Source organism: Aplidium turbinatum, chromosome 1, assembly GCF_918807975.1.
Source record: "Aplidium turbinatum chromosome 1, kaAplTurb1.1, whole genome shotgun sequence".
NCBI classification, from domain to species: Eukaryota; Metazoa; Chordata; class Ascidiacea; order Aplousobranchia; family Polyclinidae; genus Aplidium; species Aplidium turbinatum.
This window is the reverse complement of record NC_137472.1, coordinates 58,265,724-58,292,039: the sequence shown is the minus strand read 5'-3', so window position 1 is coordinate 58,292,039 and position 26,316 is coordinate 58,265,724. Positions and strand designations below refer to the sequence as shown.

Below are 26,316 nucleotides of genomic sequence, written 5' to 3'. Positions count from 1 at the left end.
TACTTTTTAGGTAGTGACGCTACGTATCTAGTTCAATAGCGGGGGCGCCGTTACTTTTTTGACGAAGTAGCAGTAGCGATAGCGACGCTACTTTAAAGAATCTGGCTTGCCGCTACTCGCTACTGAAACAGGCGAACTTACATGAAACAGGCAAACAAAACACTAAGAAGTGTGTTGGAAAGCGCTACTTTTGTTGATAAGTAGCGAGAGCGCGCTACTATGCGGAGTGAGTAGCATGTAGCGACGCTACATTTGGGACCAAGCGGCGGTAGCTGTTACGACGCTACTTTCTTAGTAGTGCGTGCCCACCTCTGCTTGCCAGACAAATTTTTCAATGGTCCAAAATTGGTTTCATAGACAAAATACTTGGAAACTTACACTTGAAGCCAAAGATCAAACGTACAAACGGCGTTTATCCCAGCTCCCAAGATTCCAGAAATGATGAAAGACCCAGTTACGTTTCTTCTCATCCAATGAGTGGCAATTTCTTAAGCTGGACTTTTGACAAAAAGTAGAACTGCATGAAAGGCGTATTTCCTTTGCTGGTCGTTCATCGCCTTTCCTACTTTTGTAGACTTACCCTTCTAAACGCCCCTCTTTGCACACATTCTGACGTTGGACACCTTGTTAGGGCATAAGGCTGGCTTGCTAACGTAACTGCCATCTTCATTCACTTTTAATATAGAGGCATTGTGATCGAGAGCCGTATTATTCCAACAAACTTTAGCAATAAAAATTTCAACAGTTTTCAATCAACTTGCCTAATTCATTGCAAAATTGCCCAAGTCAAGTGCGAATATGCCTAACTCCCACTTATGATTTAGGCAGATTAGCAAAAAATAGCCTACAGTACTTTAGTGAGTGTGAAGCTTCTTGAGCACTTTTCCAGGCATCACTAAAGTTAAAACCAGTGACTTGGGCTGAAAATCTCAAAATTGTCAAAAAGTGAGTTACGCAGTTTTGTTATGAGGGTGACATTATGGTCTATAATTTTTAACTTGTTAGCCTCGTTAGCTCAGTGGTTACGCGCCTATTTCAAGATTACGCGGCGCTGATTCGACTCTCGGGGTGTGCGCTTGAGCAACGCATTTCAGGACTGCTCTCCATTCAGCGGCACCTAGTGAATGGAATAATTCCCAGGCAACAACACTTTACCAACCGGAATACTTCACTCTGCCAATCTCGATAACCGGCCCTGTGTCGAGCCTCTACAAGTATGCGAAACTACCAGGAATAACCTATCAAGGCTTTGTCAGTCCGAGGATAAAGATTCAAAACCAAACCAAACCAACTTGCAACCAATCAGAGTCATGAGATCTCATTTGCTTGACATTACTTTGACGTCGTAATGAAAATATATACACTTGCAACAGACAGCAGATGACTATGATATGACTATGATTGTAGTTTAATTTATTGTTTAGGACGGCCAAGACGAAATTAAAAATTTTGCAAGCAAATGGATGATTACAAGTTTTGTACAATAAGTTTTTATTCAACTTTTATTGCATGTCACTATTTTGATGATATCACAATTACGCAAAATTGATGATACAGGTTGTGCAAGTTCTATTTTTTCTTCAGTTTCATTTCAATTCGTTTGAGAGAGTAATGGTGTCCTCTCCACTCCTTCCATTCTATTCCATCTGCAAATGACTCGTGTGGTCCTCCCAAGTACAATCCATTTGGATTGGCGTGATGACAAGCTGCATACCACCAACCACCTTTGTATGTATTCGAGCAACTATCCGTCCATGTGTCCTGATCACGATCCTTGGCACTGAATCGAGCTGAAATCAATGATTGTCCTGCAAAATATGACAAAAAAAACAAAACAACTCTTTTAAAAAATACATTTACATGATGGTCAGCAGTCAGCCTAATTGTGTCATCAAAAATAAATTTAGAAAAACATAAAATAATAAGTTGTTTGATTAAACAATAATTAAATTAGTGTAGTAATTTAGATGCATGATGAACATATTTATTGCGTTTTGTTTATTTTAATGAAAAGAAATGTTACATATTTAATTGGTCAAAGATTACTGATCATACCAGCCTACTTCGGCATAATGAAGAAAAAAATCTTAATGCTTTGAATGAATAACGCAATGCTGATCCTAAAAAATATGACAAGGTAAAATTCTGCTGAAGAGTTTATTTTGCTGTAACACTTCTCACTAGAAATAGTAAGCGAGGGGAGAATGGTGGAAGCACAAAGATGCACCGAAAAGGAAGACATACTCGGACGCAATCTATTTACATAAACGCTGAGAGCAGTAACAAGAAGAATAAGCAACATTCAAGCAGAAGTTAACAACAAATAGGATAAATTGTTGATAGTCAAGATAAAAGTAAAGTAAAAATAGAAGGAATTCACAATAGAACTACACGATGAAAGTTGAAGAACACTTGGTATAATTACTGTTGATGAGAGAGATCGTTGTTGAATTTGAGATCGTTGAATTTGAGAGGTTCGGCAGGACAGCTACATCGATTGGTTATTGAAGGTATGGTGGAAGGAAAGAAGTGCAGGGAAAGAAGGAGACGAACATGGGGAGATGACGTAATACAGTGGGCTGATTTGTCAAGCATTGGAGAAACAAAAAGAGTAGCCGAGGAACGTGACTTGTGGAAGAAAATGACAGCCAACCTTCGGATCGGAGACGGCACGTGATGATGATGATGATGTTGATGGTCACAATGAAAGTAAAGCAAAGATGAAAAGAATTTTTAAAAAGCAAAAGAAAACGCTTGATTGAATCAATAAGAAGAACTCAGCATCAATGAATCTGGCACATTTTTTGGCATGAAGACAAAAAGGAAAGAGAAATATGAAGGTTTTTAATTATATAATGAAATAAATTACAGTATTTATGGTGAAATAAAGAAGCACGTGACATCGGCTGCTAACTTGTCTGAAGTCACAAAGCTAGTCCAACGTCACATGAGCGCTTATTTTTAAAAAAATGCTGACTTGTTACCGTTACACATATCGAGCAAAAGCAGTAATTTAACCCCTAAACAAGCACTAATGGAATCGTATTGCTGTATTCTTCTTCTTCATCGTGTGTCACACGGCCGTAGCCCAGAACATCACGCAAGCACTTGCTCTATCATTGAACTCGGCTAAATCCTATGCAGAGCATCTTGCTTTTAGAACAGGGCATTAGAGAAGATGCTGGTGTATTAACCAAGTTTATCCATCTATACTTAGGCTCCCCAAATTATCTCAACAGATGTTTCACAAAAAAATCGTAGTCTGCAATAAAAAGCTAAATCAAGCTAAGTTGATGTAGGCTACTAGTGATAAAATTGTTAGGTGTTTTGTTTAAGATCGTCGCAGGCAGGCCTACATTATAGATCCCATACGCTAATGGATAAGGATGTGTGTAAGAGATATCAGATAAAGATCATTGAGATTCTGAGGATTAAGATATTGGAGAGTACTAGATGTGAGGAATTACCTTCCCGGAAAAAAAATTCCTGGAAAATATCCTTAAATACCAGTGACGTTCGGTGGCTTAAACCATTGGGAAAGCAACTTGGAAATATGTTGCAGCAAGGTAGTAGGCACGAGGGGCGTAACCGTCGGGCGAAGCCCGAAGGCGTGTTGCCGAAGGCAACACTTCCAGCGGGGGGTCTGGGGGGGCCTCCCCCAGAAAATTTTGAAAAACACTTCCAATTTGGTGCGCTCTGAGAGCATTTCCAAAACAAAATCTTCGGACTTTCCCAGTCCGAAGATAAAGATTCAATCAATCAATCAAACTGGGATTAGTCTAGAATGTTGGCTGCCTTTTTAGACTGAGCACAAAAACTTATTGTCAATGTCATCTGTAAGCATTTACGACATGCATTGGACTGGTGCACTAGTAAAGAGCAAATAATTAGCTTATAAATTAAGCTAGTCCATTCTTGAAGAACACAAGTATGTTTGCTCTGAACTTGTGATGTCAGTCTATTGACCCAAAGAATTTAAAAAACACTTGTGCTGTTTCAGTACTGGTTGGTTAATGTACCCTTTGGAATTGCATGTCTTATTGTAGAATCTATGTTTTTTTTGGTAAGAGAACCAGCTTTATTTTCAGCGTACTCAGTAGCCTATAGTTACAAGCCCGAAAATCACTCATGCGTAGAGGCTGTATTCCTTTCGCCTGAAACCAAAAGCAGCCGCTATGAGATACGCATTGACGTCACTGGGAAAGCAAGTTTAACCATAACACCAGATAACACATCTGATTGGCTAAGCAGCTGGTGTCGTTTTGCAAAACGATTGAGGATTGGATAAAACGAAGGCGTTTTTCAATGTAAGGTAAGCACTTTTGAAAGTTGATTTCCCTGGAGCTTCAGTGATGGTTTCTGACAAAAGCGTTTGCGTTAATTGGCATTTATAGGCAAGAAATGCGGTTTGGTGAGGACTTAGACTACTCACAAGAGTTACGAGTAATTCTAGTCACGAACACAGTAATTTTCAAGTTAAAATAGACTTGATAAAAATAATAAGAAGTTAAACCTAGAATTCAGTCATTATATTTTGCATAGTTTTCGCTCAGGTAAGCACTGCTTTCCTTGCTTTCCCTCACCGATCGTCACTGTTAAATACCCTAATTTACCCAAATCACAATTTCCCAATTACTCGAAAGAAACTCTACCTGCATTCCCACTGTATCCTCCAAAAGTCATTATATAATCTGTTCCAGCCCCCACCACAAAGTCACTGAAACAAAAACAAAAAACATAGAAACCTAAGGTGTAAATTTCACCTGTATGTTGACGAAGGACACCGGGCACATACAAAATTATTTTCTAACACATTGGTGAATGTGAAAGTTACAACCAAGATACAGATTGACATACAAGTAGCCGTATTTGATTATGAAGATGATAATGATGATTACAAGATATATAAAATAGTTTTATGTTAAACTGAACTGTCTCGCTGCTCTAGTGGATAGCCTAAACTGTTTCATATTTGATCTGTGAACGTAAGTTCAATACCTTGTCGGGTTATGTCAAAAGCTCATCAAAATGTCACTGAATCGCGATTGTGCTCATCGCAGAATCTATAGATTGAGGGTGGTAACATAAGCTTGGCTCTTATGTGACTGCGTGAAATAATTTTATTTGAAAATTTGTTGAAAGCAGCATGCATCGGGTACGGAATGAAACAGAATGCATGTGCATTAACAACGGAATGCAAATCGGAGAAGAAATGTATATCGATATTTCATATTTACAGTAATCGATAAACAATGTTAGCTTTGTAAGGTTAGGTTGAAATGTGAGTTTGTTACATTGTAACTGATCAGTAAATATATTTGTTAATTTTATCGCTCTTCTTGCCAGAAAGTTTTACTATCAATTTATCAAAATGTAAAATCGTGTCTAATAGCTAATATTCATTTTATTCAATGTTGAAAATAAAAATATATCTACTTGTATGAAGCATATCTTGTTTCGCCTTCAAAATCCTCCATATCTACTCTCATTTCATATTCTCCATCTTTAGTCAATTTGTGGAGAACATCCAATCCTGAAAGAAATGAAACAATTTTTGGAAAACTTGTTACAAACATTGCCTTCTTCCAGTCGCGCAATCTTTTTCACTTACACAGTAAGGCAAGACTTGTTGCCCACCTTGTTGTTTGCACAGCGTTTTTACAAAACATGTCGCTAAAATTAATTGAAAATTTGGACAGGCATGTTGTCTGTGGCTTAGTTTTTCATTCTGTAATGTGGACATATCCAAGAAAGCAAAGATAGGGTAACGCCAAACAATTTTTTGAAAGAATTTACATATTCAAATCAGAGCCAGAAAGGCGAGTTGCTTTAAAATTGAACCCTATTTTAATTTCATCAGAAGTTATATTTGTGTTTTCTTTCCAGTTACGTTGACAAGCGCTACTGGCTCTTTGGCTTCATACATAGAATTTGAATAATGAATGTCTCGATCGAAACGCGATGTAGCTGCACTGGAAACGAGAAGTTGGTAGTGGGTCATTTAAAATTCTAAGAATGGTTTATGTTATAGTAAGATGAAGTTGGGCTTTTATAAATATACGCACACTAAAAAAATGTCACTAGAGGTACTGTAACAATGGAAATGTTAACTTGATGGTATCCTGTGTTGTGCATTTAGGCGATAACATTTGCATCCATTCCATTATGCAAATATCAATCACATGATGAGAACCTACTTTTGTTTAAAGCAAGTTTAAATATTTCTGTCCACATTTACAATATATTTCTTCACCCAGGGCCGTGCGAGCATCATCTCGGGCCCCCCAAAAATCCACTAGTGGCCCCTCACGTAGTGATTGCTTTTAAAAAGAGGACTAGAAAGCGTTTAGGTTGGAAAACTTTTCAATGTAGAGAAAAAGTTTACATTATCATTTTAACAAAGACTAGACCACTTTTAAAATTTCATAGAAAAAAAAAGTTAAAACTGGCTATGCCGACAATACAGAAGGGGATCTAGAAAAAAGTTGGAAAAAAAAACATAATTTTAACATAATAAAATTTATAACATAAATGAACATTGCAATGCAAAACTTAATGTCCAAATAAATGAAACGAAATGAGGGTGTGGGGGGCTTGCACTACAGAAAATTTTGACAAATATAATCTTGTTTTGGTCACTTTGTAGGCATTTCTAAGAGCATTATTTCTTTTTAATAAATGCACTCGTTTGCATGTAACTCAATTTATCAAAATGTAGAAGTTTGATGTTTCACTTCATAACCTATCTCGATGCACACTGAAAGTTATCACGTGTAAATATTATGAATTAACTTGGCTATTTGAGTGGTGAAATTTTGGATGACTTCATAAAGAGTATCTTGATTCCAATACCAAGAATAACAAAAACAATGAGATGTGAAGAACACAGGACTATAAATCTGATTTCACACGACAGCAAAATTCTGCTACACATTATCAAAAAAAAAACAATAATACAACAATAAAATGATGAAAATCAAGTGGGAAATAAAAAAGGTTTCGGAATAAGAAATGCAATCTTCCTCCTACGCACAATTGGCGAACGGAGAATAGAAAAACGAAAATACACTTAGGCCTACATTGCATACATAGATTACAACAAAGCATTTGACAGAATAAAACACACCAAATTACAACAATTGCTGGAAAAATTTAATGTTCCGTTTTTAGAAAGAAAACTGATAAAAAACATAGCCTATATTTTAAACAAACAGCAGCAGTTCAAATTGGTAGCAGTCTCACAGAGAATTTTTCCTGATATTCAAAAGAGTTCGGCAGGGATGCATACTCGCACCAATAACTGTTCAATTTATACAGCGAAGCAATAATCAAGGAAACATTAACAAGACTAAACAAAAACTCAGTCAAATTCAATGGTCAAGTAGTAAGCAACATACGATACGCAGATGACACTGTCATTCTCACCGACACAGAAGAAAAACTGCAAGAAAACATCAGTAAATCAGTAAAAAATACGGAATGAAACTAAATTTGAAGAAAACAAATACAATGTTGATAGAAAGAAGCAATGAAAATAACAAAATAAAAATTAAGCTGGAAGGAGAACAATTGGATCAGGTCACCACGTACACATACCTCGGGTCCCTTATTACACAAGATGGAAGATGTACCAAAGATGAAAGAAGAAGAAACGGTCAAGCAAAAGCGTCATATTGGAAATGCAAGGAATTTTTAAGAAGATATATAGATTTACAATTAAAACTGAGACTTCTATCTTGTTACATCAACCTAGTCATGTCATATGAAATTGAAAGTTGGACCTACAGCAAAAAAGTCACAAAAAAATAAATACTTTTCAACTATGGTGCTAGATAAGAATATTAAAAATATCATATAAAAAACACATTAAAAACGAAGCAATTAGGAAAAGAATTGGAGTGCAAGATAGATGGGCAAACGACTTAGCAAAACAAAAGATGAAGCTCGCGGACGTATATTTTGAGAGGATCGGCAGGACAGTTACATTAATTGGTTATTGAAGGTATGGTGGAAGGAAAGAAGTACAGGGGAAGAAGGAGACGAACATGGGGAGATGACGTAATACAGTGGGCTGATTTGTCTAGTATCGAAGAAACACAAAGAGTAGCGGAAGAACGCGACATGTGAAAGCAAATGACAGCCAACCTTCGGATCGGAGACGGCACGTGATGATGATGATTTGAGTAAGAGGTGTTTACTTGAAATATTGTTTACATCGAAATATTGTTTACTTCGAAATATTGTTTACTTCAAAATATTGTATCATTTTGTTAGTTTTATTGAGACAAAAAAATTTTCACTTCCTTAATCCCCAACTACGCTTGCCCAATATCGCCGATATGAACGAAATGTGGTTGAGCGAGCAAAATGAGCCAAAAAAACTTACAAAAATGGAAAAATTGTATAATTACAAGCGAAAAACGCTGCACGAACTAAATAGGCTATGAGTGGGCCCCTAGTTAGAGGTAGGCCCCCAGTCGTGGGTTTGAAAAGCAGTAAATACGGCCTTGCTCGATATAATTAGTTAAAGATTATTTAGCTTTTGTAGTATTTTTTTTTTGCATTTTAAACAGGTAAAAAACATTAGACAGACTAAAGTAAGTGGGGCCCAAATCAGCCGTGAACTCTCCCGGCTTGGGAGTACGGTGGTTGGTTAACACGGCCTTTTCCTCACCCAACCAGAACTCTGATTTCAATCTCCCAAAACCTTTGACGTAATCGGAAAAGTTTCTATAGAAATCCTCTGAACCATCAATCCTCTTCTGGAAAACCTGAAAAATTGTTTACCGTAAAATCCTAAGATATTAAGTTTTTTAAACGCACAATGAAGCTATCTAAAGTGTATCTGGGAAATATCGTAATCCAAGCTCAAAATCATAATTTACAGCAACCCGATGTTCTGACCAATGTTTGAAACCAAACAACGAGTTATATCGACCTGAACCAGAATCAAAATTAAACTAAAATAGCAAACCAGTGTTTTTTAACCTTTTTTGAGTCATATAGCACTTTGTGCATAAAGAATCTTACTGAGCACTAAACGAAATTGTGTAATCATACAACAAAATAAACAACACAACAACAATTTATTCACTCAGTGTTTCTCAGTGCGATATCTGGGCCTGTTTGGATGAGCACATAGTTGATATTCGAACAGGAATTGCAGAAACACAAACTGGAAGCTTACATGATTTGGATCTTCCAGCGGTGTTCCATTGTGCACGAGTCAAATTAATAAATTTATTTCGAAACACCTGACAAGGTTTCACGGCACACAAAATTTTGAGGAATGCCAGTTGAATATTATTGAAGTAAACTAAGCCATTTATATCTAACCACAAAAGTTGTCAACTTTTGTATGACCGAAGCAGATTCCAGTGGAGCCAGCACTGGCCTATATAAGTTGCGCTCTATCAAACATGTTGCCATAGCATCATGTTGTGTTACTTGACCAAGTATTTCTGTCACTCACCATCCATCCACCACCATCAGTTTCCATATCACAGTAAACCTTTAAACTGGTCAAGTCACAATTCCCATATGGATAGATTGTATAAACCCCACTCTCGCTGATTCTATCATCGGAAAGCAAGTCTGAGCATGTTTGTGGTAATATTGTACCTACAAAATTTTAAATATTTCAATAATGATCTGGTAACCGAATCATACTTTGTAATAGAAGACATCCAATGAGTTCTAACATGAAATGTTAACTGCCGAAATGAAATGCCGAATTGAAATGCTAACATTCAATGAGTTCTAACATGAAATTGAAAATCATTTAATGAATTCTTCGTGTCCCACCACATCACTGCACTGTGCAATGTGCATATTAAAAATAAATTACGATTTCACGATTTCGAAGAGTTGTAGTGTATTTTTAAAAATTGCCTACATGGCTATGAAACAAACGTGAGTTTATATATTGGAATATATGATTAATCTCTAGTAAACTTAAAAAAAGTATACAAATGTAAGCAGTGGCGTGCATAGGATTTTCTCAAGGTGGGAGGCATTCGAAATTATTTTCGAAATAAAACTAAAACGAATTGAAAAAATGCCCATTTGCTTAAAATAACCAGTAAGTCATATTGTGTAAGATTAGCCTACTATACTCAGTTTTGCATTGACGATACTTTTTTAGTTTGCAGCAACTAGTTTACTTATTTAGATAGATTTTGTATTGAAAATAAAAAATGTAACAAAACACTCTTGACTTGACGTTGCATATAATGTTTTACATAGACGACGTGGTTAGCTTACTCAATTCAGTGAACCACTCGTATTTAGGGTACGTCAGTGGCGTACGCAAGATATCTTTCTGGAAGAGGGGAAAGTTCCATATAATTTGACATTTTTTTTATCAAGCGTAGCTTAATGCTGCTTTGTAGTATCGTCTGACCAAATTTAACTCTATATGTAGCGACACGAGGTTTTATGAGGACGCCCCACTCTAGTAGTGAAATATTTGACAGAAGGAAATATGCTAGAAATGTGAAATTTCTTGAGTTTTATTTTTTATTCTTTGCAAATTTTCTAAACCTACAGTGGTCATTTTTCTATCTTCCTGCCATTCACAATAAGCATTTCGTCTCAGGTGGCTAGACATTTTCGTGCAATGTTATAGTTATATTATATGTTAATGTTAGTGCAATATAAATCTTAGTTCAATTACTTTGAAATGTAAAAAACGTCCAAAATGCCTTATGTTTGTGAGCAAAGATAATTTTTTGTTTAGTTTAGCAGTACTCTATGTTATAATTCAAACATTTCAATTTTGAAGCTATTTTTGGGAAATTACAGTAGAATAAAAACCAATTTTCTGATGTTTTTTATCTCAAATACTTTATTTCAATAAATTTGTTGGGAAAAAATGTAATTTTTATACGCACAATACAAACGGCTATTACCTTGTAAAGTATTTTGGTTCTGTGATTTTCATAGCTCCCGTAATTAGCGATTAATTAGCACGAGGCTAAGATAGCCTATGACGTGTTTTCCGCGTACGAAAACAACTGCTGCGCTCATACTAAGATAGGGTTAAGGTAGCCAAGGCTATTTGATGGTGAAATATAAACTCTCAAGGTCTTTGCCAACGTAATTTTGGATTGAATTATTAGATATGTGAATATGAAAAGTATAATATTAGGCCTAAATAAAAGGATTAGTAGAAATTGTAATTAACAGGCAATGTCTTTAGATTAAACCAAAGATCGAACCTCTTTGTGAAAGTTCAAATATCGAATGAATTCATTACGGTACCGTTTTTAAACAAAACTTATCGTACTCTGAACATATATAACAAAAAAGAAGGCCTACCCTAAAGGGTTGTGTGAGCACCATCTCGTCGCCCCTCTCCCCAAATTCACTAGTGAGCTTCTACTTTTTAGTAAAGGTTCCTAGTATGTTTTTCAAACCAAAGGTTGTGAATTCGAATCAAAAGCATCAGATCGACTCCACGATTTGTTGGGACTCCACCTTTAACTACATAACTATGCTAAGGGCTATGGAGTTTAACTAAAAAACTAAATGATTTTACAGGACTGTTTTAGAGGGTAAATTGGCAATGAAAAAGGCCATCTATAAAACATGCAATTGCATCACTCTTGATATAAAAATAACGAAAAACTAGAGAAAAGAATGACGCAGTGTTTGTCTTAAAGAAAAAAATAAGACGCTCGGTTGAATGCAGAACAGCCTATACTTAAACAAAGCAGTCACAAAAAAAAAAATTGGCGAATAAAGTTTCCTTTCGTATGCGAGCCCCCCCCTCTTCAAAGGTTTTTGAATTATATAAATAATTATCTCGATTACAAAAGTATACGCTGGATAACCCCTGTCAACGCTTCTGGATCCCATTATTATACATCTTCGTCGTTTCATGAGCATTTAATGCTGAACATGTCTTATGCTATCAACCGTTGAAACACATTTTCGAAGAAAGCGAGAGCGTAGGCTAGTATTATTTATGTAAATTCCACAAAATAGCATACATTTACTGCTTCTGCTGGTTTAAACTAGTCATTCCAAATGATGATCAACATTAGAATACCGATGAATGCAACCTAAGCTATAAAATGTCGAGTTTTTGTAGCAGTATATAGGAACATTGTTTATATTTAAATGCCGACAACCGCTGCAACAACTAAATATGAATAATGGTGAGCCCCTATAAACAAACTGAAATGAGTGAGCCCCTAAACAGTCGTCACTCCCTCCCCTCTGGGAGTAAGAGAGGCGGTCAATACGGCCCTGCTGCCCAAAACTATTCTTGAATAATAACATGTTTGCACTTTATAACACAACAACTCTAAAAAATCAACATTTTTGAAGACTTGGGGGAAGGGTATGGCCCATGGACCTTCCCTTGCGTATGCCACGGAATGTAAAACTTTGTTTTACGTTTAAGCAAATTACTAAACTAAAAATCAAACAAATTACTACAGTAAGCCCAAAAGCGCAAAAATACTTGGCGCTGGGAACAATGTTTTCTTTTGCAAACGATTACGTCATAGCCACGAAGAAACTCAATTAAACTTTGCAATTTTTTAAATAAGGATAGCGCATAATTGTTTGTTGTATTATGACGTACGTTTTAACTCTTTTACGTCTTGGCAGCTGCATTTTTCTGCAGGGTTCTGGATTTTGATGGGTATCTGACTTATTGTTGGCGAGCCATTTCCATCCCCATCACATTGGAGTTGACAAGTTTTTATATCAATCTGAGCCTGGCAGCCTAAAGTCAAGATCACAAGCAGAATAATTGTTACAACTTTCATGATTAATCTGCAAAAATAACATTTGTTAAAAATCTGTAGGTTTTTTTGCTCATCATCAATAAGCTCATGAAGCGATAGTTCGTCCTGAGCATTACAACCTTTCGTTAAGATCAAAGTTTTTCGAATATCTACCAACGTCATAACTTTTTTAGAAATTGTGGTATCAAATGCTTTATATTTTGCACCTAAACAAGATTGTTATCATCAAAAATTTAACTACCTTGACACAGACAATATAACCTATAGCTAGCTCTACTAATGAAAAAGCATCAGGGATTTATTGAACTTTGAACTTATGCTTGATATCTAACGAGTCAACGACACCACTTGGGCGGTGATATGAGGACAAGTTTGATTCTCATTATAAAATACCTACTGGCGTCTTCACATAGTAGCATCTACTGTGGAATCTCACCTTGGCAACCGCAATTTATAGCAAAGTACCTTCCGCTTTTGTACAGGAAGCTTTTTTTTCTATTCTTTGCTATACCGCCAGAAACTTTTTTCTTGTTGCTGTCAATTTGAATATCTGCCTGCTAGTAGAAATAAGTTTTGTCAAATAAATTATTCTTCATCCACTACTGCTGGGAATGATTGATAAAGTTTTTATCACTCTACAACATGACGTTGTTATATATAATGATTCGAATATTTTGCCACCTGTATTGCCGAGTGGTGAGAGCCCTGGAACGACACTCGAAAGGGCACTGGTTCGACACCGCTGAAGAGCATGCGGCTATATCTTTGGCAGGACACTTAAAGGCATGCCTGAAGGTTGTCACGAAGATTGGCTTCTTTTCCTTCCCGTCCACTTAATCTAAATCAAATGGATGCGACAATCAAACATTTTATTATTTCGATGCGATTCAAGTATAGGCTATAATTTATTTGAATTACTCTGGGGGCGCTTGAGAATTATTCTCTCCTCCTCAAAATCCATAATTGGGCCGCTATGTCTATTGCTATGTCTATTTCTCAAACCATGGGCCCGTTTATAAATTGTGCAAGAAAATGTTAGGAAAGAAAAAGAAATGCATTTATCATATTAGCAAAAAGTACACATTACTCAGATTTCAAAAAAAGATTAATTAATGCAGTTACGGATTTAGAAACCAAAATTAGAGAGACGCTGGAGTTTTAAGAAAACAAAATTTTAAGATGAATGAACAATACGGAAAACATGTTAATAAAAAACTTGAAAGGAGTTGGTGGGCTTAATGGCTTATTTTCCAAGAAAATTTTGATAGATTTTATATTTTATCATTTGGATCACTTTTTGGACATATTTAGCCGCATCAATATGTTTCTTTTTTCCCCCATATCAACAAGCACAATTTGTATTTAACTAAATGTATCAACTAAAAATTGCATTTCTGTAAAAGTTTTAATAGATAGTTTACTTTAGCTTACATTAAAAAAAAATCATTTAAGACCACAAAAGACTTTCAATATTTTTTTTCTTGAAAGGTTTTTACAGCTTAGTATGGTATAGCCTTTGAGCAGACAAAAACTTCGAAATATATCTGAGCTGTCCACACCTTTACCTATTTATAATGCGTTATATACAGAGCTATTGAGCCTTTGTGCAGGCAAAAACTTCGAAAATATATGTGAGCTGTCCGTGTCCACACCTTCACCTATCTATATATTTCACACCTATCTATTTCAAACCTGAACCATTTCAGTCAAAGCTACTGCTTGTCAACATCCAACATTTCCGCCATTTTATGAGTGTTTATTGAACAAGTCCCGTTAAATTAGCTGTTAAAAGACATTTTTCAAAAATGTGAGCGGATGATATTTGTTGTTTTTCAATAAATTCTAACAAAGCAGAGTAGATTTGCTGGTTTGCCTAATTGGAAATAGTCATACTAAACCATGACTGACAACATAAAATCTCATTGATGTGAGCTTCAACATGTCGAGATTTTGTAGCAATAATTTCTCAAATTTTATTTCAAATAAACAAAAAAACGCTGGACCAACCAGGGATGGAGGAACCACGTGGGCCTCGTGGGCCTGGACCCACCTACATTAATTTCTGGGTGGGCCTGGCCCACCCACTTTTGAAAGCCAAATATTTTTGAAAAGGTAGCGAAAGATTTGACCAAGCTAACTTGCATTTTTTTGTGATATAGAGAAAGTAATTTTAGCTGCAGCAAGAGTAGAGGATTCAGCAACTTTGTCTATAAAGAAGGCACTTAACCAGGATAGATGGGGATATTGGTGTTAATTCTCTCGAAAACGAACTCAAAACATAAATCTATCAAAACGGATACAGTTTTATCTGAAAATCCTTATGTTTAATGGTAGCCTACTGTAAAAAGGTAATTTTCGTGGCACAGAGTGGTGAAAAATTACTTAGAAAGCAGATTAACCCAAGAGCACTTATTAACTCTTTTAACTTTTTCACATTATTAACTTTTTTAGGAAAAAATTTCAAGTGTAATACAGTAGCAGTCACCTATATAGTGACAGTTGAAGGGACCTTGTTGTTGTTTGATACCAGTAGGCCTATTATACTGTATTTGTATATTGGTGGACGGTGGTGCAGCTGTTATGTATGCACATAATACTGCAGGCTGTTACTCCCGGATAACTTTGCTAACTGTTAAATATGTGTATATACCAGTAGCCTACCGGTACTCCTGGTATTGAAATTTTGTGGTAATTAGCTGTGGATTGTTGATGCCAGTATTATATTTGCATATTGGTGCTGCGGCCGTTACATATGCGCATAGTCTGTTGTATAATGCTGTAGATTATTTATCCCAGGTGGTATTATAACTGTGTGTGTATTGTTTCTTTTTTATTTGTGTGTTCATCGCCGTATTTTGTACAGCACTATAAACTAAAAAGCATAGAGAAATAAAACATAGTAACCTTAGCGGGTTTAACATACTTAATTACACTCAAAAAATATAACATAATTAAATTAAACTCAAACGTTTTCGACACGTACGTGTGTCCTCATTAGGAATTAAATCTGCAATATACATAAAATGAAAAATCGTAAGAAAAATTTGACTTTGCACTGTAACTGTAACGACATTCTGGACTGAAAAGCACGAACTAAACAAATGATATGAAAATGATTACGAGCAAATTATGCGGTGGGAAACAGATCACGTGAGGTGTAGACTACGGGCATTGGACAAACAATTAGAACACACACAAAAGGAACGATGAGCCACAAGCGAATAACTGCCGGCTGAGAGATGGATTGTTACGTTTGATTCTTAAGGCTTCCATGATCTTAGTTTGAAAATCAGATCTGCCTCGAGAGATGATTTTAAATTGGCTGATCGAGACATTGTCAGTGCACGTTTCAAAAAGAGGCAATGTGCTCTTTAATTGCACTTTTAGTTGTTAGGTTTGGGTTTAAGTGCTTCCCGGCCCTTGTCAACAAATGTCTGGTTGACATACCAATGTATATCTTGTTTCCTGATGAAGACACACATACGTGTCGAAAACGTTTGAGCTTATTTTAATTATGTTATATTTTTTGTGTGTAATAAAGTATGTTAAACCCGCTAAGGTTACTATGTTATATTTCTCTATGGTTCAACAAAGCAAACTCTCCACCAAAGTTTTATCATTATGAAGCCATTTAACAGTTTTGTAAATGTTTTGGCAAAATTGGGCCAAAAATGGAAACTTTTTGCTTGTTGGTGCGAAAGACAATCATGAAAAATCAATGTTTAAACGATATAAAGTATTTGGAATGCAGCAATGCTAAGGGGGGTCTGGGGGCTTCGCTCCCCAGAAGTTGGATTAACTTTGACTGCTGCGACTCGGGGCCCACCTACTTTAAAAATGGTTCCTCCATCTCTGGGACCAACTAAGTATGCATGGACCCATGACCTACTAGAACACGATCAAATATGTTGCTATTTGAGGAAATTTCTAAGAGTCTGAATTGTTGCAATCATAGCTATGACCCCCCTGTCATCTTCCCATTTCCAGAAATAAGTAAAATAAGCAATATTTGCACCTAGACATATGTTTGGCTTGTTTAACCAGAGATTAGGTATGTAGGTTGAGCATAGTTTACACAATAATAATTTAATAGGCTATGTAAGATTTTTCAACTGCACCCTGGAGGTAGTATCGTTTGGTGCAATTGCATGTTCCATTTAAAATATCAAGAATTTTTTGTGGATTCTATGTTGTAAGCTGTTCATTTGATGTGCCAATTTAAATGTTAGTTTGTTTTGTTTTTCGCCAATTTTAATTTTGCAAGTAAAATATTTCTTTTGGCGAATGATCCTGTTATACAAAAAACCTAACGACTGTATGATGAGACTACCTCCAGGATGCAGTTGGAAAGTCTTACATGTTTTGCATTTTTATTGCATAAATTGTGCTTAACATACATATCTAATCTCCGGCAAAACAAGCCAAAAGTGTGTCTAGATGCAAATATTGCTTATTTTACATACTTCTGTAGGTGGGAAAGTGACAGGTTTGTCATGGCTATGATTGTAACAATTAAGACTCTTAGAAATTTTCCCATATGGCAACATATTTGCCGTGTTCTAGTAGGCCGTGATGGGCCCTTTGACGGATGTGGATCCCCAAGTCGGGGTTGTGGAAACCAGTAAATATGGCCTCACATGATTTAAGGTATTAGGCTAAATACCGTGCTTCAATAACAGCTTAATATATTTTTTAATAACCCAAAAACATTCAGCAGACAATAATGAGTGATCTTTTAAACAGCCGTCCTAAAGAGTGATGTCACAATTAACTTATTATGACATCATAACAAAGCAATTCAATTGTTACAATTGCAACGATGACGCAATAATATAGGACATGTTTCTTAAAACAGGCTTTATTGCAAAAACTTTAAATCACAAATTGTAAAAATCCTGACGTGATGGAGACAACGTGACGTCATATTCATATTAGAAACTTACCTAAACAGTAATATTTTTATGCAAAAATCAAAATCATGTCGATTGGGGATAGTTTGTTATTAATAACAAGTAATCGTTATTTTTTTGACCGGTGTAACAATCGTGTGCTGTAGCCTAATGTATGTTGTAAAAGAAACGATACCGTTTTATCATCGTTTCCAGATTTTAACAATTGTTCTACAATTAAACGTAGCCCTTTCCATTTTATTATTTAATTTTAATGTTTTATTAGTTATGAAAAGCTATTATCATTGGTTCTATGCTACTTAATATAAGCGCACAAAAGTAAAACGGTTTGATAACCGGTTGGCATACTGTGGCGTCCGCCATGAGAAAGGTTCAATTAAAAATATGTAATAGAAAAATCTCATCCGGTAATAGAGGTGGCACTATGAAAGGAAATACGCTTTTAACGGAAGAGAGGCCACTATTATCGAACCATTGCTTGAGCACAAGAAAAGCAACGTTTGTGTTTGTAAGAAGAGAAACGGGAAGGCGACTGTTGTTTTAAACGACATTCACATTCAATTTCTTACTTTCTTAAACGTTTTCTAGATTTCAAAGTCGTAGTTTCCTTAACTTTTTGAGTTTATGAAGCAAACTCCCCACGGCGTGACAACGTCATTCTATTTGTTTCTACACGAGAGTCTGCAAATTTAATGCAAAAATAAATGTGAATGGTTTTAGAAAACTATGATCCTCTCATTCACTTCCTGCTCAAACAATTAGTAATACCGGAATGTAGTGCATTGATTGATTGAATCTTTATCCTCGGACTAGGAAAGCTTCTTGCAGGGCTTAATCCTGCCAGTTTCGCATACTTGTAGAGGCTTTGAATCACTGACGCAGGCCCGGTCACCGAGATTGACAGAGTGAAGTTTCCGATTGTTGAAGTGTTGTTGCTGAGGAATTAATTCATCCATTAGGTTTAGATTCTCAAGTACAGTAGTTTGTGCTTAGCCTTATGAGAAATTGTCTCTAATCCACCACAAAAGTGATGAACAAAATTATCTAAGACGATTTTCAGCCAATAAATTCGGAAAAAAATGTACGCACTTGTTTTCCGAAGATGTCCAAGTTGTTAATTGGTTAGTGCATTTGTTGTTCTAATGTTTTACTGTATGACCTGCTTATGACCATTTTACAGTAGTTTTTGATACTTACTGCGATATACAAAGATGTTTTTCGTTTCAGTTACGTGCATTTCGTAGCAAAAAAGCTTTTATAATACTCATTGCAGTGCTTTGATTTTACTTATGTCTGCAAACTCTGTGATTAATTACTGCAGTGTTTATTCATTGAACAAAACAAAATTTTAAATACGTTGTCTTGTTTGAAACACCTCTAAGTGAAGCAGTCAGTAGCCGGAATCTTAAAATAAATACTTTTTATGCAATCCTACGCATTTGTTTTCTTGCAGCTTTGTACCTTGTAAGCTAAGATTCTCATGCATTGGCATTTCATATTTCTTTCAAGTGCACATCGAAACCAAATCGCTATGGTCTTGAAATCAAACAAGATGAAGAATTGTCCATAAAAATTGAAAAAAGAAATTGTTTTAAAGGCGTTTTGTGTGTGTTTGTTTATCTTTATCCTGCATTGCGGGAAAGCGGACTTGAGCGCTATGCATCGGTGTACGCCTTCCGACATACATCTGACCCACGCTGCAGCCGACGGCAATGTCTGTTTCCGTTTGTCTACTCTGCTTATGACTTAAATTTGGTACTACCCAGATGGTTATTACTTGGATCCACAATAGCGTAATGTTTCTTAAGCAGTCCTACTATGCTTATATAAACAATAAAATCAAGCGACATTTTTGGATAGTGGCTGCTCAATTTTTCACATCTTTTGTTTCGTCACAGATAACTTTTTGGTCGTAATTGTTGTATCATGACACAAATACATGTTTTCTAAACTAGATTTACATAAAAACTAGTAAGATGTTGTGTTGGTAAATAGAGGGTGACGCATTTAAATAAAACAATAAAAAATTCAAATATCAAGCTCAATTGGGGAGGTTAACCTCCAGCCCCTTTCCGTTTGTACACGTCACTGTCTCTAAATGACGCTGCGATGCGCGATGATTCGAATAAACTTTTACGATACGACGCAAGTTTGTGTTACTTTGTTGAAAGGTGGTGTTGATCATTGCTGGGCTAATAGTTAAGCCCTTGCTAATATGTTCCTTACGTTTTTCAAGTTTATTTTTGTTTGTTTTGGACTTGTTATTAGAATTGTTCATTGTTCTTTGTCGCGTGTAGCGATCGTGTAGGGCATGTGAGAAAGTCCGTGTTATCGCCGTTCTACGATTTTTAATTTTTCTTCTAAATTCTTATGTCGCCAAACGCATTTTCTTATTTTTTGGAAGCCTTACCCCCTCACGTTGTTGCTTGGGTCTATCCTTGTTTTAAAAACGTCAGGAAATTATGAAGATAGACATGTTATCATTGGTTCTATGTAACTCGATATAAGCCCACAGAAACAAAATAATTTGATAACCGAATAGCATGTTAAAGTGTCCTCCATGAAAAAGACTTAGAAGAATGAATGGAAATTCGAATCTGATAGTCTTGGCTGAGGTAACTATTAATGAATCTTTGCTCAAGCACTAAAAAGAAATTTGTTCTAAAAAGAAACCAAACGGGTAGGCTAATGTTATTTTGAATGACGCCACTGATCAATTTCCTACTTCAAATATTTTCTTTGTCGTTTTATGCTATCACGTATTTCCTTGTCGGTTGCATTGACGAGTGGTGAGAGCCCTGGAACGGCAATCGAAAGGGCGCTGGTTCGACACCGCTCAAGAGCATGCGGCTATGTCTTTGGCAGGACACTTAAAGGCATGCTTGAAGGTGGACATGAAGATTGGCTTCCTTGCCTTCCTGTCCACTTAATCTAAATCTTCAACCACCAGGTGTGAGCCTGGATACGACAAACAAACAAAACGTATTTCCTTCTTCTCAATATGTGAGATTTTATCGGATTGCTTGAGGAAGCGTGAAACAATTCATCACACAAGAGCAATTCGATTGAATTTCAATGCTTCAGATGTTTTCTAACCTTTTTGTTAATGAATTTGTTGTAAGTGAAGGTATTTTCCTACCGAAATATAAGACTTCCTGATTAAGAAATAATATTTGGTCACTGGATTTACGTCACGATGACGTTATATTGCATTTACAAAATGCTGTTCATGAACAACTTCATGAAAAACGGGACAAAAAGAAATTTGTGGTGAGTTTGAAACTGATCATAGATGAAACGCCATCACAACGCCTATTTCTACAGGTAGATGAATTAAAACTTGTAAACCACCCTCTGAATATTTTAACAAAACAATTACAAAATGCGTTGTTTGTTTATGCAAACTATGTTGAATGTAATTTAATTTTAATTTCGTTATTACACGCTGAGAACAGAAAACAAGATTCAAGGAAATGGTACGTTTAAACAAAACTTTGTTATTTTGCTTTTTAACTTTTCTACAGAAAAGTTGGTTTTTAACTAATGGTATCTATTTTTTTTAGGCTAGGCAGCATTTGAAAAGAATAAGATTTCAACCTCCAATCAAACTAAAATCAAAAATTTACAACACTTTTTGAAGGGCCCCCGACGTGGAAAAATGTGATTTTGTGTTATTATTATTATTTTCTCTCAGCCTTTGAAATTTCTGCAAAATGCCTCCTTTTTCTTTTAAGGTTAATGTTTAGTCACAACGTGGCGACTGAGCTTGGCGTACAGGCATTAGCAACAGTGTGGGTGACTTTGAAGTTAATTTGTAATTTTTTGCACAGGGTTCTCCCGATCTGAAAGTGCCCCGGCCCCCTCATCAGTTAGACTCGCCATTGCATAAGAAGCATGACCAACAAAAGGCTACTTGACCACAAGAAAATAGACCTATTGACTATAACGAAGCTACACCCAATTGCAGCAACAATTAATACAAAAATTCTAAACTTTTCGGCCACAATAAAAAGTTAAAATACGGAGTTTGAAATACTTCATCGAATTTCGACCTATTTCGTCCCCTGAAAGGATCGAGAGAAACTTTGAAATGTTTGCGGCAACTCCGATCAGCGACTTCGGCTCTGTTGTTTTTTTCTCGATCTTTTCAGAGTACGAAATGTTCAGGGTACGAAATAGGTTGCACCCGTTGAGTCTCTATGTTTTCTTGTTGCTAATTCCTTTGTTGAATTCACTTAATGAATTTTTCCATTGGAAATGACAAAAATTATTGCTTTTTCTGAGTAAATTGCCGGCCCCCTAATTTACGGGCCCTGTGCGTTCGCACGGCTCGCACACCCCAAAGACCGGCACTGGTGAAAGAGATGTCTGATAAAGAGAATTGAGATTCTGTGGATTAAATATCGGAGAGCATTAGATGTGAGGAACTATCCTTCCCGAAAAAAAAAATCCCTGAAAATATCCTTAAATATCTTAAATTCAACCAAATCACAATTTTCCAGTTATTCGAAAGAAACTCTACCTGCATTCCCACTGTATCCTCCAATAGTCATCGTATAATCTGTTCCAACTCCAACCACGAAGTCACTGAAACAAAAACAAAACATAGAAACCTAAGATGTAAATTTCACCTGTATGTTGACGAAGGACACGGAACACATACAAAATTATTTTCCAACAGATCGGTGAATGTGAAAGTTACAACTAAGATACAGGTGGCATACAAGTAGCCGTACTTGAGTATAAAGATGATAATTATGAATACAAAATATATAAAATAATTTTATGTTGCTCTAGTGGATAAACTGTTCCATATTTGATCTGTGAACGTAAGTTCAATACCTTGTCGGGTCATATAAAAAGCTCATCAAAATATCCCTGAATCTCGATTGTGCTCCTCACAGAATCTATAGATTTAGAATGGTACTGTAATGTAAACTTGGCTCTTATGTGACTGCGTGAAAGAATTCTATTTGAAAATTTGTTGAAAGCAGCATGCATCGGGTGCGGAATGAAACAGAAGGCATGTGTATTAGCGACGGAATGCAAATCGGCGAAGAAATGTGTCGATATTTCATATTTACTCAATAAACAATGTTAACTTCGTTGGGTTAGGTTTAAATGTGAGTTTGTTACATTTTAATTGATCAGTGAATATTTTTGTGAAATTTATCGCTCTTCTTGCCAGAAAGTTTTACTATTAAAATGTAAAATCATGTTTAGTTATATAGCTAATATTGATTTTATTCAATGTTGAAAATAAAAATGTATCTACTTGTATGAAGCATGTCTAGTTTGGTTTTCAAAATCCTCCATATCAACTCTCATTTCATATTCTCCATCTTTAGTCAATTTATGGAGAACATCCAATCCTGAAAGGAATGAAACAATTTTACAAAACTTATTAAAAACATTGCCTTCTTCCAATCTCACAATCTTTTTTCACTTACACACTAAGGCAAGACGGCCCACCTTGTTGTTTGCAGGGCGTTTTAACAAATCATATTGCTAAAATTAATTGAAAATTTGGACAGGCATGTTGTATGTGGCTTAGTTTTTCATTTTGTAGTGTTTACATATCCAAGAAAGGAAAGATAGGCTAACCCTAAATAAATTTTTGCAAGAACTTAAATATTTAAATCAGGGCTGGCCAAGTTGTTTTAAAATTGAGGCTTATTTTAATTTGATCAGAAATGATATTTTTTTCTCAGTTACGTTGACAAGTGCTACTTGCTCTTTGACGTCATACATAGAATTTTAATAAGGAATGTCTACACCGAAGCGCAATGTAACTGCACAGGAAACGGGGAAGTTGATAGTGGGCCATTTCAAATTCTAAGAATGGTTTATGTTTCAGTAAGATTAAGTTGGGCTTTTATAAATATACGTACACAAAAAAAATGTCACTAGATATACTGTAACAATGGAAATGTTAACTTGATAGTATAAGTAAGTGGTAACTTGTGTTGTGGATTTAGGCAATAACATCTGCATGCATTCCATTATGCAAATATCAATCACCTGATGAGAACATATTGTGTTTAAAACAAGTTTAACTATTTCAGTTCACATTTCCAATATATTTCTTCACTCAAGGCCGTGTGAGCACCATCTCGGCTGTCATTTTGCACCATCTCGGCAGATGTCGGCTGCGTAGCCGAGTGGTGAGAACGTTTGCGCGACGTTCGAAAGGACGTGGGTTCGACACCGTTCCAGAGCACGCCGCTGTGTCTTGGCAAAGACACTTAATGGCAAGCCAAAACAAAGGGAGCAGCCGACTCGAAGACTATATGTCCCTTCGCTGCTTCCTGTCGTCTGTTGTATTGCATCTGTGATCTCAGTGTACTGTATGTTATCGCAATGGGCGCAAATAAAAACCCGATTATTATTATTATTACTATTATTCGCCCCCCCCCCTCAGAAATTCACTAGTGACCTTCTATGTTGATTGATTTCTCTTAAAAGTAGCACCAGAAAGCCTTTAGGGCGGAAAACTCTTTCAATGTGGGGAAAAAGTTTACATTCATCATTTGAACAAATAGTAAACAACTTTTAAGATTTCATAGAAAAAATAGTTAAAATAGGCTATGCCGACAATGCAGAAGGGGATCTAGAAATAAGTTAGGAAAGGACCAGAGTTTTAACAAAACAAATTTGTAACATAAATGAACATTGCAATGCAAAACTTGTCCAAATAAATGAAACAAAAAGGGCGTGTGTGGGGGCTGCCCCCCAGAAAATTTTGACAAATATAATATTTTTTTGGTCACTGTTTAGGCATTCCTATAAGAGCAATATTATTTTTGTCAAGACGCACTCTTTGTATACAATTCAATTCATCAAATTAAAATTGGATTGGTGTAGAAGTTTTGTTTAATATTTAAGTTAGCCTACCATTTCAAATTTGTTTAATCACAACCACAGATGGATTTCAATAATTTACTTCTTGAAAGTTTGTATAGCCTGGTGTGTTGTAGTCTTTCAGCACGCTAGAACTTCGAAAATTTTACCTGGGGTTTGCCCAACGCTCATCTTCACAGATAACATTTTCACTTCATAATCTATCTCGGTTCACATTGAAAGTTATCAATGCAATTATTATTAACTTGGCTATTTGAGTAAGCAGTGTTTACTTGAAAATATTGCATCATTTTGTTAGTTTTTAGACACAAAAAACTGTTCACTTCCTTAATCTCCAACTACAGCCTACTTGCGCAGTATATCGCTGAGATGAACGAAATGTGGTTGAGCAAGCGAAGCGAATAAAGAAAATGTTCAAAAATGGAAAAAAGTTGTAAAATTTCAAGGCAAAAAACGCTGCTCGAACTAAATATGAGTGGGCTCCTAGTTGGAGGTAGGCCCCTATAGTCGGAGTTTGGAAAGCAGTGAATACGGCCTTGCATGATTTAATTAGCTATTGATTATCTAGCTTTTAGAGTATTTTTTTTTTACTTTTTAAACAGTTAAAAAAAATTAAACAGACTAAAATAAGTGGGCTCCTAATTATCCGTGGGCCTCTCCCATTTGGGGGTTACGGGGGCGCGGTTAACACGGCCCTGTTCTCACCCAACCAGAACTCCGATTCCAATTTCCCAAAACCTTTAACGTAATCGGCAAAATTTCTATAGAAATCCTCCGAACCATCAATTCTCCTCTGAAAAACCTGAAAAATTGTTTACAGTGAAATCCTAAGGTGTATCTGGAAACTATCGTAATCCAAGCTCAAAATCATAATATACCGCAACTCAATGTTCTCAACAATGCTTGAAACCAAACAAGTTATATCGACCCGAACCAGAACCAAAATTAAACCCAAATGGCAAAACAGTGTTATTTTTAATTTTTTAAGTCATAGAATACTTTATGCATGAAATATTCTTACTGAACACTAAACGAAATTGTATAATCATGCAACAAAATAAACAGCACAACAAGAATTTAATCACTCAGTTTATCTCAGTGCGATATCGGGGCCTGTTTAGATGAGCACAAAGTTAATATTCGGACAGGAATTGCAGAAACACAAACCGGAAGCTTATATAATTGTGATCTTCGACTGGTGTTCCACTGTTCCATGGTACACGAGTCAAATTAATGAATTTCTTTCGAAACAACTGACAAGGTTTCACGGCACACCAAGAGTTTAGAGAATGCCGGTTAAATATCACTCCAGTAGACAAAGCCAATTATATCTAACCACAAAAAGTTGTCAAATTTTGTATGACCGAAAGCAGATTCCAGTGTTGCCACTGACCTATATAAGTTGCGCGCTGTCAAAAATGTTGCCACAGCATCATGTTGTTTTATTTTGACCATCAACTCAACAATGCCATCAAGCGGCAATAGTGCTTTGCTGCGTATTTACAGAACAATGTACAAATGGGATATTTTTGACATAACTAAGCAACAAGATGCAAACAAAAATTTAACAAACATTCAAGTATAGTTTGATTATATTATAGTATATATATAATATAGTTTATCGTATGGTTTATAGATCGTTCTTGGATAGGTACAAAAAAACAACTCTATCGAGTCTACTGTAAATTAGCTTTGGTTGATGAATAATTGATTGATGCATAAAAAAGTATTTCTGTAACTCACCATCCATCCACCACCGTCAGTTTCCATATCACAGTAAACCTTTA

General features: G+C 35.9%; 1 protein-coding gene across 2 annotated transcripts; it reads right to left on the bottom strand.

Moving 5' to 3' along the window:
* Nucleotides 1–1,408: 1,408 nt before the first annotated feature.
* Nucleotides 1,409–26,316, bottom strand: LOC145783907 (microfibril-associated glycoprotein 4-like). Of its 2 annotated transcripts, XM_082595670.1 has the most exons (9): nucleotides 26,273–26,316; nucleotides 25,235–25,331; nucleotides 22,944–23,040; nucleotides 22,191–22,255; nucleotides 9,473–9,621; nucleotides 8,675–8,771; nucleotides 5,437–5,533; nucleotides 4,653–4,717; nucleotides 1,409–1,808 (listed from the first exon to the last, which is right to left on the bottom strand). In XM_082595670.1, exons 1-9 carry the CDS (start codon nucleotides 26,297–26,299, stop codon nucleotides 1,570–1,572), a joined length of 933 nt encoding a protein of 310 aa, XP_082451796.1. In that variant the 5' UTR covers nucleotides 26,300–26,316; the 3' UTR covers nucleotides 1,409–1,569. The 2 variants fall into 2 exon arrangements, with proteins under 2 accessions (XP_082451796.1, XP_082451801.1); XM_082595675.1 differs by lacking the exons at nucleotides 22,191–22,255; nucleotides 22,944–23,040; nucleotides 25,235–25,331; nucleotides 26,273–26,316 and adding an exon at nucleotides 12,593–12,781.

Coding starts and splice junctions, on each gene's coding strand:
- LOC145783907 (XM_082595670.1), bottom strand. CDS start 26,299: ATGGAAACTGACGGTGGTGGATGGATG. Junction 23,041..25,234: donor GGAATCGGAGTTCTGGTTGG/GTGAGAACAGGG, acceptor CATTCCTTTCAG/GATTGGATGTTCTCCATAAA. Junction 8,772..9,472: donor CTGATGGTGGTGGATGGATG/GTGAGTGACAGA, acceptor ACAATTTTTCAG/GTTTTCCAGAAGAGGATTGA.